The 13,558-nt window shown below is 28.4% G+C and overlaps 1 protein-coding gene across 1 annotated transcript; it reads right to left on the bottom strand.

The window, feature by feature from the left end:
• Positions 1 to 52: 52 nt before the first annotated feature.
• sosie (oogenesis-related protein sosie) lies at positions 53 to 13,268 on the bottom strand. The gene is made up of 4 exons (XM_012292406.2): positions 12,734 to 13,268; positions 11,590 to 11,739; positions 1,901 to 2,035; positions 53 to 1,423 (listed from the first exon to the last, which is right to left on the bottom strand). Exons 1-4 carry the CDS (start codon positions 12,879 to 12,881, stop codon positions 1,341 to 1,343), a joined length of 516 nt encoding a protein of 171 aa, XP_012147796.1. The 5' UTR covers positions 12,882 to 13,268; the 3' UTR covers positions 53 to 1,340.
• Positions 13,269 to 13,558: the final 290 nt, after the last annotated feature.

Below are 13,558 nucleotides of genomic sequence, written 5' to 3'. Positions count from 1 at the left end.
AATATGTTAATAGTTTACTATTACATTATTATTAAGTAATTAAAATGAATGCTACTATTAGATTTAATTTGATAAATCTGTATTCGTATAAATTATTGATATTTAATAATTAATTGATAAATATATACTCTTATACAGTCATATTGATATTTAAGGCATCATTGGCATATAAGAACTTCGCATTTGTCTGTTATGTATATGTGAACTGTTGAACTAGAATGTGCAATATAGTTTATGATTAAGATCGAAAAGTGAAACAATTTGTTTATGTGGCTAACAAAAAGATTCTAATATATTAATATTAGTAATATTTCTATACTTTGTTATCGTATTTTTATGTATTGAATAAGAATTTGTTATATAAGAACTAAAACCAAATTGAGTGGCTAAATTTTTGCAAATAAATATAAAATAAAAATTAGGTTTGTATATGTATACATATTAATATACATATTAATACATATATATATAAATATTCTTTATATATTTTTGAGGTACTAAAGGTAGTAATACGTCTTGTATTGTATCTAATATTTTTCACAACTAATTTTTCATTACAATTATGTAAAGCTTTATATATACTGAAAAAATGAGGAGTTTTCATAATTTTGAAATTAGCATACAATATGTAAATTGAAACTGTGATTCAATGTCCTAAAAACTATTTTGCAAAATCGTCGTATGGTATGACTCACAAATAAAATATTAATCATTCATTTAAATTCAAATGATAAAATGTATTATGTAATGTTCTATATAGTTACGTTCTTGTTATACATTGAAATAAATAGTCTCATTATGGTCTAACTGATATTTTGGTATTATGTCACAAATAATTATAACTTGTAATATAATAAAATTTATATATATGTAGTAGAAGTAGAAACGTTCTATACTTTAATTCACAACTGAATTAGCAAAACTACAGTTTGTTCTCAACAAATAAATGAATAAATTGAAGCATTATCTAAAGTAAGCACAAAAGTAAAATAATGAGACAATTATGAATCAAAGCACATAATGCAGTAAATTACGTACATATATGTATTGTTTTTGTATCTAAAAACTTTATATAATATATATAGTAAATTATTTTGTTTATAAATAATTTTTTGTATTTCAAATATAATTTTTAAGTATAATTATAGAATATGATTGACTTTATTGACTTAAAAATTACATTATTATTGCAATTACTTGTATTACGTTGGATGTAAAATTAATTCTTGATACTACACAGTATCATGCTGTTGGTTGATTTATGTATATACAGAAAAAATTAACACGTGTAGCTTCGGAATTAACGTTTCTCGGAGTAATGTTTTGAAATTTCAAAGGATTTACAGGAAACTTAAGTTCTGTGTACAAAGACTTAAAACAACTAAGAGAACTATGTGAACTGTACAGGTGAGGGATGCACTACCTGAAAAAAGAATTTATTGCCATTAGAAATTTTACATAATCATACATACATGTATATATCTATACATACATTAATATACACGTATGAAACTTATAAAGTGTTAAGCATTTTTTAAAATAATATATTTATAGTTACATGCATCAATGTTCAAACTCGTTGAGACCCTGAGAGTTTCCAATATAATCACTTCAGTCTCAGATTATACATAAATAGATATGTTCATGATTTACTTTCGTTAACTTAAATTTGTAAGTTAATTGCCTCGAAAATGAGGTTCCGAAAAAATCTTTTTATTGGCTTATTTATCTAGATTTTAAAATCTAGGTTTATCAATTGACCGAATATTTAATTTATCTTTAGAAAATTTAGATCGGTATAAATCGAAATTTCAGTTAGGATCTAGTCAAAATAAACGTTTGATTCAATTATATTTAATTTTAATGTACTAAAGGTTTACATATAATTAATATGATTTACCGTTGCATGCCAAAGGATAGTCTTCGTAATACCCTTCCTGACAATAACAACGTTTTCCAGACATAGTCGTGTTCCGTTGTACGCAGTGTGCACCATCAACGCATTCAGAGTCATCGTTACAGGGTGTATGTAAAGCTACAAAGTATAAAATATACGTTAGTTATTTATAATATATTATCGTATTAACCTAGAAAAACAATTTATTTGTGCAAATAGATGATATTTTTGTTTTATACAAAATATGATAAGGTATTATGGCAAAATCTAAATAAATGGTATAGGTATAATAAAAATTATAATATCTGGAATATGTTTGTTAGGAAAAGATATAAGGAAAAGACAGTTAGGAAAAGATATTTATAATGGATCACTGTGACCAGTCGAAAAACGATGCTGTTTTAAGAATATCTAAAAAGAAATAACAGCCTAACAATGGTGGTCTCATGATTTTTACAGCATTGTCAAAATAGTCGATGGGATACTTCTAGAAAAGAAGTAGCTCCAAAAGAAATAACAAAAGAAATGATTCATATTTCGTGCGGTAGGTTCTTTAATTTTGTATTAGTATGAAATATAAAAGTTGCCTCATGCAGTTTTAAGTCATATTCTTAAAATGCTTTAAAGCATTCTGTTAAATACAAGTAAATATTGCTGGATGTTTCACATTGTATGCATTTCATCTTTGAAAATGATGTCATCATTCTCACATCTTTAAACTGAACTGCGTATATTTTACATCAATACTGCATACTTGTTTCCCACCTTTCATTTTCTTACTTAGAAGTATAATTTGGGCAAATCAATTGGAACTTTGTACAATGCTACTTAATTAGATTCTGTTGTTAAAACATTAGTTTAAAGTTAATATATTATAAATTCTATCACACTCTTGCTCTCACAATTTTATGTTCTCTAGATATTATTGTGCTTTATTACTAGGATAAAGCAAATGTATTTTATTACGTTGTTCAATTTGGTAAGTTGCAATAACTTCTGAAAATTTATGTTACGCTTATTGAAACTTACTAAAATCAGAAAAAGTTATAATTTGTTGAATTGTGATATCGCAAAAACTCTGTGCGTTTTAATTTCACACGAACACGCAATTTCACGCAAATGTGTTCTCGACATGACTTTTAACGGTCGATCAATTTTCAACTTCTGCCGGAGTGTGCAATTTTACCTGAAATTATCTAAAATTCTATGTTCTAGAAGGAAGAGAAATTATTTACGGCAACCCTGTAATCAAATCGAACAAGTAAATTTCTAAGTCAATCTTTCTTCGGCATCTGACATTTATAAACTTATAAATCACATTTTGCCAAACTTTCATACTCTTTTGAAAGTATTAATTTAAGATAATTTGTTACGAAACATCGATAAACTGACATGATTTAATGATATATGTATACAAGTATCAATAAATATTATTTATTTTAGATACATCAATTCAAAGCTTAAAATTCAATGAAAATTACGACATAAACGTTTCATCAATACTTTTTATCCTTGACTATCGCGGTAGGGGTGAATTTGACCTCGTCTGAATTAAATCTACAGCTTTTCTTAAAACTAAATAGACATTCCGTAAAAATATAAATATGTAGTAAAATACTGCTACTGATAAAATAATATAATAATGCTGCTATTAAAAATAATATAATAATGCTATTGTTCAAAATAATATAATATACAGCGTGTATCTTAACATTTAATAGATAATTACAGTATAAAATAGTAGTCAAAATAATATATCAAAATAGTAGTCTTTGGTCATTTCTGTAAACGGTTTTATAACATTTGGTAACGTAGTACTAATAGTATTTCAATTTGATACTTGAAATTGAAAAATTACTGTACAAATCACTCTGTAAAGTCCTTAATGTGAAATTGCTGGTTGCCAATCTAAAATTATCACAAAGTGGGATTTAAAGAAAGCTATGAGTTATGTTCTCGACACTTCAATCATCATTAGCACCTTCAGCTCAAATATAGATTCGTAAGAATTGCTATTCGAGAAACGTATTGTATTTTTATTTACACGATACTCATCTTTAATTTATGTATCGTTTTTTATTAACGTTTTTAATTAATGCTAGTTGTCAGAGAATTTTCTTATTAATTTTTGTGACAAAAATTAAATATTAATATTATTATGTTGATTACTATGATTACCAGTGTCGACGTTATAAGTTTAATTATATTAAATGTTTAAACGAGAATGAAATACACTTTTTAATGCCTTTAACATTAAATCAATGATATAGAGTAAAAAATTAAGAATTGAAGTTGAAAAATTGAGTGCTTGTTTTTAGTAAAGTGTCTGGCTATTGTTACGTGCGGGAAGCGCGCGTATAAAGCCTCGAAGATTTGTTGCCCTAACAATATTAATTGTTAACGGGACTTAATGTTTTGTGGATCCGGAGATACGCTAGTCCCATACGGGCCCTTTCACAAGATCGCAATGATTATAGGAGATGACGGAGGCAATAAGAGAAATGTAATTCAAAATAATTAAAAGATACAAAAGATTATATTTTATAAAATATGGAGAGATTAGAATGGTAGCGTATATAATATAATGTGAATCACAATGAACTGAACAAAAATATTGTAAATATCCGAGACGCGCAATTCGAAGATTTGAAGGAGAAACAAATATTCAAATACAAAATAATTTTACAATCCAGTGAGGGAAATCCCAAAGTTAAATAATTAACTACTGGATCTACTTGCCGAAAAATTCATAAAATAGCTGGAAGAATAAAGGAAACAACTCACCAAAATGTCTGTACTTGTATAAATTTAGAATTAATCAACCTCTTGCAAAATGTGAAATGCCAACTACGCCTGGTTCCTGGGAAGAACACACACACACATGAAAGCGCTCCACCAATGATAATTTTGAATTAACTAATTGTGAAATTCAATTAAACTATAAAATAAAATTATAATTTAAAAATTAAAAAGAATAGAATCGAATATAATTAAATAGAAAAATAGAATAATTAATTGAATTGAAAATTTAATGTGATTATATAACGCGAAAGTTTTACGTGAAGATAGAGTCTTTGTCTGAATTTTGCACTTTAACAAATTCTAGAACAAACTCGTCTCTAAGCCACTTCACGGACCCTCGACACGCACCTCGCGATTATACACCGAAGAGTGTCGCAACTTGCATCTCTCGGAGAAGACCAGAGTGGGCCTAGTCCGAAATTGTTTATGTTGCATTGATATGCGCCTAACGAATTAGGCTACGAGGCCAATGCGTAAGAGACCGTGATTCGTTAACTAGGTGGTGATGGTGGGTGCATGTGTTCCTCCCTTGTCCAGCTCTTATCTTTCTCTCTTTCTATATAGTTCTTTCCTTTACTCTTGAGCTACGGATTGTTAATTAGCTATCGAATAATTTTACATGCATAACCAATATAATATAAAATGTTAATCTGTATACATTATAAAAATTTAGAATGAAACATTATCTATTTCGTTTTACAATTATTAAAGTTAAATCGCGCTCGGTACTGTAACTATTGTGGAACTGATTGACGTGTGCGTATTCATAATAACGGTATAAAGAAATACTATGAGTAATTTATATAATTTTGTAGTGTTGCAAAGACAATTTCTATTACAATTTTATATTGCGTCGTGGGCCTTTGAGGAACATTCTAGAACGCTTGGCGTTATCGAACCACACGAGTGTGACTTCCGTTTATATTCGGCGGTTAGGAGAAATGAAATGATCTAAGATTTTAGCCGTGGGACCACGTTGATTTCAAGGAAGGAATGTGTTATATTAACAATCATAGTTTAGTCGCCAAAAGATAGTCTATCTAATAAACATTGAAAGACTGTTACTGCGTTCGATCAGGGTGTTCCCAGAATGCAATACGCATTATCGATACACATCCGGTCGGTCAGAACTACAAAGGAAATTTTGAAAAAGATTCCTGTTCGGAACGTAACACTATAAACGTTAATTTGTACAGTGACATTCAACGTGTAAAATGTGTATAATTATTTGAGAATTAGCCAATTTACATTAAAGTCATTAACAAATTATATCAATCTCTTTATGTTTCAAAATTGATGATTCAATATTACTGACAATACTGTAAACATCTTAAAATTTTCTATCGTATTTAAAACAATCTATTATTCATTCATCTATACTCAACATTTAAAAATTCACTGTGTTTTCAAGTTACAAAAATGTTTTAGCCGTACATAAATTACTTAAAAATTATACTTCTATTTATAATGTAATTATAAAATATTAAAATTTTGTAAATGAATCGTATAAACATTAATAAGAATAAATTGTGTCTTTAATGCAAATTTGATCTTTCAGCAAAATAAAACGAAACTGTACTTTAATGTATATTTAATTATACACCTTTGCTATTAGTCCGACGATTTTTGAATAAGAGATTTGAATACTTAATATCGTTGACATTAACAAATTCGGATACATTGCACCATTAGCAGGAACGTTGAAGCGATTCGTGTACTAAATAATATATTGATTTTTCCGTACACTTTATGAAACGGCGAGTGTATTTCAGAAAAAACGTTATAGTACACGGTTAGCTGCGGTGATATTCTTAAAGCTTTCCAATTTGCATAGATAACCATAGTGCTAGTACCAACACGTGGGTATATGCAAATGGCAGTAGTTGATAGTGTGCAGAAAATATTCAATTTCCTTTTCTAAAACCTCAACTGGAGTTTTCTTCAAGATGAAAATAAAGTGCACGTGATATTCCCTTCTACGGGCATCAAATAATGTTCCAAACAAAATATCTAAAATGTCTATGTATATTGGTTTTAGATATTTTATTAATATCGATTAAAAATAAAGTGTATATAAGGATTTTGGATACAATGTTAATTGATCCAAATTTTACGTGAAGTGATATTTAGAATTTATTAGTTATTTCTCAAACGGTACAGGGTCAATCGTGAACCAAACGTATGAAATATAATATACGTAATGGATAATCGATTAAAACTAAGCATGCAAATAAATAGATGACTTTTAAAATTAGGAGTGAAAGGTCTAAAATTATTGTGCCGATTATCATGAGGTTACTGAAGACCAACATTTCGTACTTAGTCAAAACGGAAGAAACGAAAACGAACTTTGATTTATATTACTGTTAAATTGAATGTTTAAATGCAAAAATAAGCTATTTGTATCTTATTAATAATTAAGAATGCAAAATGTGTTATATATGTCCACTTCTCAGTAGACAGATAAATAATACTATGATCAGTGCAACTATTGTGTACAAATGTCTTTATTACTTTATTTGATTTAATGATTTGTTTATAATTAAAGGAAAGTTTATGTAATATTAATATCATTGTACTAAGTATTTATATTTTAAATAGTTACTATAAAAGCTCAAAAAAAGTGTTTGTGCAGTCGGTTTCATTAAAACTGTATTCAGAATTTGAGTATTTCAGGATTTGCAATTGAAAACTATTGCAAAAATGTATATTAATATTTTATACGTATATAAATCGTAATGTGGCTGTTTATTTTGTAAACATAAGAACTAGTATAAAAATTATACATACAATTTTTTGAAATTTAAAAATTTGCAAAAATACCAACCAGTAGTTAGATTAACTAAAGATATAATTTCAACAATAAAAGTATGTTTGTTTGAAGACTGATTAAATGTTCCTAAATAAATATCATCCTATTAGTAATGCAACGATCCTATACATGTTTTCTATAAATAGCAGGTAAATGGAAGCATTATTTTAAGAATTTTATGTAACAGATTAAATCCATTATCAAAATCATATGTCATTATAGATCTATGTATATTCGATTACGATAATAATCTATATTCTTTTCGCAAGGAAAAGCACGCAAGTGTCCTCTTTCAGTTTTGATAAAGCTTAGTACATTCGTGAAGCAAGCAAAATTGAAGAATATATTGTATATTCTTTTAAGGGATGAAATCACCTTTCGAAGTTTCAAGTACTATCTTGAAAATCAATGAAAGTACATGAAAATCTTTGTAGCGAAAGTTTTATAGTTTTTTATGTACAGTAACAAGATGTAAACAGATTGGTCAAAATAAAATTTATAACAAAATTTTTGATCATTTAATTTTTCAATTTATTCAAATTTGCATGTTGACAGAATGTGAAAAGAATATCTAAAATTCCATATTCTAAATTCATTGATATTTTTATGAAGTTCTACATATTATTCCTCAAATTATTGTTTACATCCACGCGATACCTGATAATCGAATCGCACTGAACAATATCATAGTTGCAGTCAAGGTTATTTATAAGCATGTGGGAAAAATTATTGTTACAATACATAATTATCGACTTCCGTGCATTTTCTTGTCAGATAGAGATAAATTTACCGTAGCATGCCACATTATACGTGTCCATTTCTGCTGCGGTAGTCAACATCTTAGATTTTACGTAATTAAAAGCATGCATTTTCTTATCGTTAATAATCATGGATTTAACAGAAGTAGGTAGTTAAAAAATCAATTTCTTTTTTTTCTTTTAACAACAAGAATATCCAAAATATGTAATAAAATTATCTTTCTATGGTTTTAGCTGATTTTGAGGTTCAAAATCATCTTGTTAAGCTTTATTCAATTTTTTTCAGTAATTACAATACAATATTCAAGGAAGACGAATTGACCTTGAAGAAACTTGACATCTAGCAGTACAAATCAGAAAAAATTAACTATAACCAGTCAAATTGTATATTTCTGATAAATTTCTTCAAATACAACATAATTCATTAAAATACATTTCTGGATACAAAAACTGTCAAGTTATCGTATAATCATTCTGATTTTCATACTATTCGCACTGTACATTATTTTTTAGATTATACGACAGTTTGATTGTCATTGGTTTTAAAAGATATAAAACAAATGAAACAAATTTAAAGGATAACAATGTATTTACAATATTAGGATAACAATAGCGAACATATCAAATTGTTGTCAAACACCAAAAATATCGAATGAAATGATTATTTATTCTTTACACTAAACTCCGCTTCCATATTTAGAAATATATTGAATATTGTGTTTAATTTATTATCGATGGTTAAATTTTCCATTTTGAAATGCCGATCGGAATTAATTTTTGCAGGTCCACGATCATTATTTTCCGTATTATTATCTAGATTATTTCTAAAAATATCCATACATGTGTTTTATGTAGAATTTCATATACTTTTATCAAGTCAATAATAAAATTTCTCAGTGGAGTTGATGAATGGAATATCTGTCATATCATTTTAAACTCTAAACTTCGTTGTAACTGTTTTAAATAAGTTTCACATTTTCTAACAGTAACAGAAGTATTGCAAACATGGCGGATGAAATAACTAAATCTGCAATGTGGCGCAAATTTATCCTAAAACGGTAAGGCATTCCATGATTTATGGATAGATATGTAGGTAGATGAACGTTTGCTTTATAAGAGACGTGCATGACCTTTGGAAGACCAATTTCGTTCAAACTTTGCATAATTACAGAAGATAGCAGAAGTAATAATTGTGCAAAATTATAATATGTACTTTCAAAAGTACGTGAACAGTTTACATTTCAAGTTATAATTTACACGGTTTTGCAACTGTTTCAATTTTGTAAAGTTACAAATGTATTTTAGATAATGCAAAAATGCTAATAGAATAATCTAGAAAAGAGTTGTACTATGAAATTTCTTTGCTTTATACGCTAAGATTTCTTAGGTTAACAATGCAGTTTATACAACTGGTTGCAAGTTTAAAGAAAAAGATTTAAAAATAGCGTGCTAAATTATAATTATTATAGAACTTTATATTTGTTGAATTTGTTTTCGTTTTGTCAAATAAAACCACCTGTATAATAAAAACAAATTCAACACAAACTAATGATTGTACGTTTAAGAATTACAGCCTACATCTTCTTTTCTACATTTGTCTTATTATATTTTTATTAAAATTTATGAGAAAAATCGACATATTTAAATGGTAACTAGAGAAATTGAAGTTAAAACATTTGTTATTAATATGAAGAAGGATATTTTAAGCATTTATAATTATTTATAGTATTTAATACAAGACATTATAGGATTTATAATTGCCTTTAATATTTGATATTATAAGGCTTCTAATTGCTCATAATATTTGAAATTACAGGGTTTTTAATTGTTTTGAATATCTGATATTACAAGGTTTATAATTGCTTACAATATTTGATATCATAAGGTATAAAATTTGCAAGAATTATGAAACGCGTCTGAAACTAAATAACCCAACACGAAGAGAGATAGAAAATGGCGGCGCAGAAATTCAGATAGCAGAGTACTGTATTTGATATTGTTTTCTGTATCGCAAGCCATAAAAATTGCAATTATCTGTTAGATTGTAACATCAATTTTTTTAATCACCACAAATATTTTCGTCTTCTAAAAGTTAGTTTAATTTAAACCTACATTATTCAATTAAACCATTATTCAATTACACACAAAGACATGTATTAAATTTGTTACAACCCACTAAAATGAGAAGAGTATATACTTCTAATATTTACATTAATTCTACTTTCGAAGTACCTGAGAATCAAAAATACTAATGAAATAAACTTTTGTTAAACTGGGAAATCATAGGAATAAGAAGGCGAACAAAAGAGAACTTAATGTTTGACTATAAAATTCAGGATAAAAGTATAAACTAAAGAAAAACTGAAAAGGCTATCGTAAAATCCTCAGGTACTTTCCTAGCAAATTTAATTAAACGTTATTCGTCTTAAATAATAATTCCAGCTTTTACGGATTTCTCCGCAAAGCCAGCATCAAATACAGAATCCTTCCAGTTTACCTTCTGCGCCACTATTTTATTCCGTTTTTCATATTTTAATATTTGAAAGACTTATAAAAATATTTTTGCTATCTTTATTTTACGTTTTAGATTTTCGAAGGAATCCATTCTGGGTTATACTTTATACTTTAGAAGAAAACGATTGTTTTATACTTTAGGGAAAAACCATCATTCATATTTCATAGTTCAGAAGGAAACCTTATCACTTTGAGATCTCTAGGGTATCGTAAACCCCTAACGTGTCAACTACTGCAATGAAAATGGACACGTAATCGCCACAAAATAAATTAAATCTCTAATTATTAAGCAGAGAATCGCTTAACTCCTTGCCGTACAATCTATTTGCGTCAGTCAAAACTAACTATTCTTAGCTATAATGTTAAAACAAACAAAGAAAATTAAAATGTTGTGAGTATTTTATATTCAGCGATCATTAATTATGGTTGGACATAAATTTCAGGTTGAAGAGTATTAAAAGTTTGAGTATTTGTTCACATTTGATTTGTAAGTGCATCTCGAGTGAGACTGAAAGTATGGCAAGGGGTTAATTTTCAAATTCTAGTTTTTAATTTCTTTATATTTTTCAACTATATATCACTAGTGCAATATTAATGTTATTCAATGTTCGTTTGTCCTTCTCTTTCAGATAAGAATATAAAAATTTAAGTCCGAATTTGGTTCCATTTTCCTGAAGTTGCAAAATGTTTGAAACATTATAAAAAGTTTGCTCTTTGACTGGACTGCGCAGTCCTTGTCAGCGTTTAAAAATCGATAATTTATGGTTGCATACGTGTAAAATGTAATTTCTAGAATGATTCGTTACCTTTGTATTTATTGGTACACGCGCCATTAAGGGGCGCCGAATAGTCACCGCATAGACAACGCGTTCTTCCATCTCTAGTGTCTGCCATACATGTTGTGTTTTGAATACCAGCGCAATCAGATTCTAATTTACATTCCCGAGCCTTTCCCACTGAAATTGCAACAAATTCTTATGTATATTATCTTTTATTTTTCTCTTATGTATACATTGATATTTTGAATTGGTTTGTTATTTCGTACTGTCATTGTGTTACTAAATTCTGTTCCTTAATCATGACATTTTATGTGATCAAACCTTTGGAATGTTATAATGTTAATTTTTGGTGAAAACAATTAACTACAATTCAATATAAGCAATTTACAGCGAAATAATTTGTCAAACCTTAAGTAGGAAGAGTTAAATTTTTATTAATTAAATTTTATCATATTACTTTATATGGACGTTAGATTCCTTTATGTACAAAATATTTCATAAATCTGTTCTAAATCTGTTCTAAACCATTTCTAAATCTCTTCATCAAATACTTCGTTAAATACTCTGATATTTAAATCTCTTTTTATAGATTTGTATGTCACATGAATTAACACAGTATCCTGAAAATATAAATCTATGTAGTTTTGTGATGTTTTCAGAATTTAAAAAGTTGAAAAACGACATAGAAATGTGTACCCTAGTTTATCCATACGAGAATTAAACTCTCATATACTAAACTTTAATACACATTAGTAAAATAGCAAGAAAGATTATTATATTTAACAAAAAATTAAAAGAATTTTACTAAATTACCAGTCTTTATTACATTTACACATTTACAAAAATAAAATGTTCTCCAACAGTGTATCAAAATCTACAATAAATATTATGTTTAAAAAATCCCAGATGAAAGTTAACCCGTTTCTCCCAAACCTCATGTACATTCAGTTTCTAAGAAAACACTTATTTCTATCAAGTACCTTTTCTCTGACCTTGTGAAAAATCAGTTAAAGTTCGAAGGTGATAGATAAACTATCGCCCAAGCATTGATTATGGTAAATACTGTACTTTTTAAACGTAATTGTATACAAAATAACAAAACTGCTTGATTCGTTAATGGATATTGTTTATAATAGAAGGTTATGTGAATGCGGAAATTATTGCAACAAACCTGGCGTAGGCGGTGGTGGAGGATTTTGGTTCTGAGTTTGGGGGTTGGTTTTTCCAAACGTAGTAAGGGCCCAAGTGGAGGACGGCGACACGAAGAAGACCAGCAAAAGAAACGTCGCAAATATCTTAAAAGCTCTTCCTTTTTTCATTTCTTCGGACTTGTTGCTACTTCAGAGTGAACTTGAAACTATTGGCTGAATAATCACTTGGTTTATTCACTGGCTCACTGAATTCGGTGTTAAACTCCTCTTTCGAAAGTCACTTCTCTTCACTAAAATGCGTAAATCCGATGACTTCTTGAATGTAAGCTCTCTCTTTCGACGTAACACTGGTATCTCGATTATTATTAGAGTAATCGTATCGCGGAAAAACCGAATAAAATTTCTGCCGCACTTTTCAGCTACTTTAACTACTTGAACAGCGTGGTATTACGTTCTATTCGAGAACTGCATGTCACAAGGACGTTGGAAGGCCTTTTAAGCGTTTGAAGTACCCCCACCTTGTGCCCCATGTGCTGCCACCATCAAAGAAGTAAGTACACCAAAACGTAGTTGGCCTACCACGTCGTCGAACAATCGGAGTATGCTTTGTCTCCTTTAAGTTTCGATCGGTACAAGTTGTGGCTGGGAGAACCGAACGTTATACTACTAGAAAGAAATCTGAACTTTGATTCCCTAACAGCGACATTTCTTTATGTTATTCACGCGAACGAACTTTGCAGCCATTTAATATTGAACATTTCTGCATTTATGTAGGGGTGTGCCAGGAAAATTTATGCATATATCAGTGGCACGTTTAAGATTTGTTCATGTATCTGAAATTCTAG

This window comes from Megachile rotundata, chromosome 9 (assembly GCF_050947335.1).
Source record: "Megachile rotundata isolate GNS110a chromosome 9, iyMegRotu1, whole genome shotgun sequence".
NCBI lineage: Eukaryota > Metazoa > Arthropoda > Insecta > Hymenoptera > Megachilidae > Megachile > Megachile rotundata.
Note: the sequence above shows the minus strand (reverse complement) of the source record. Positions and strands in the feature narration are given on the sequence as shown.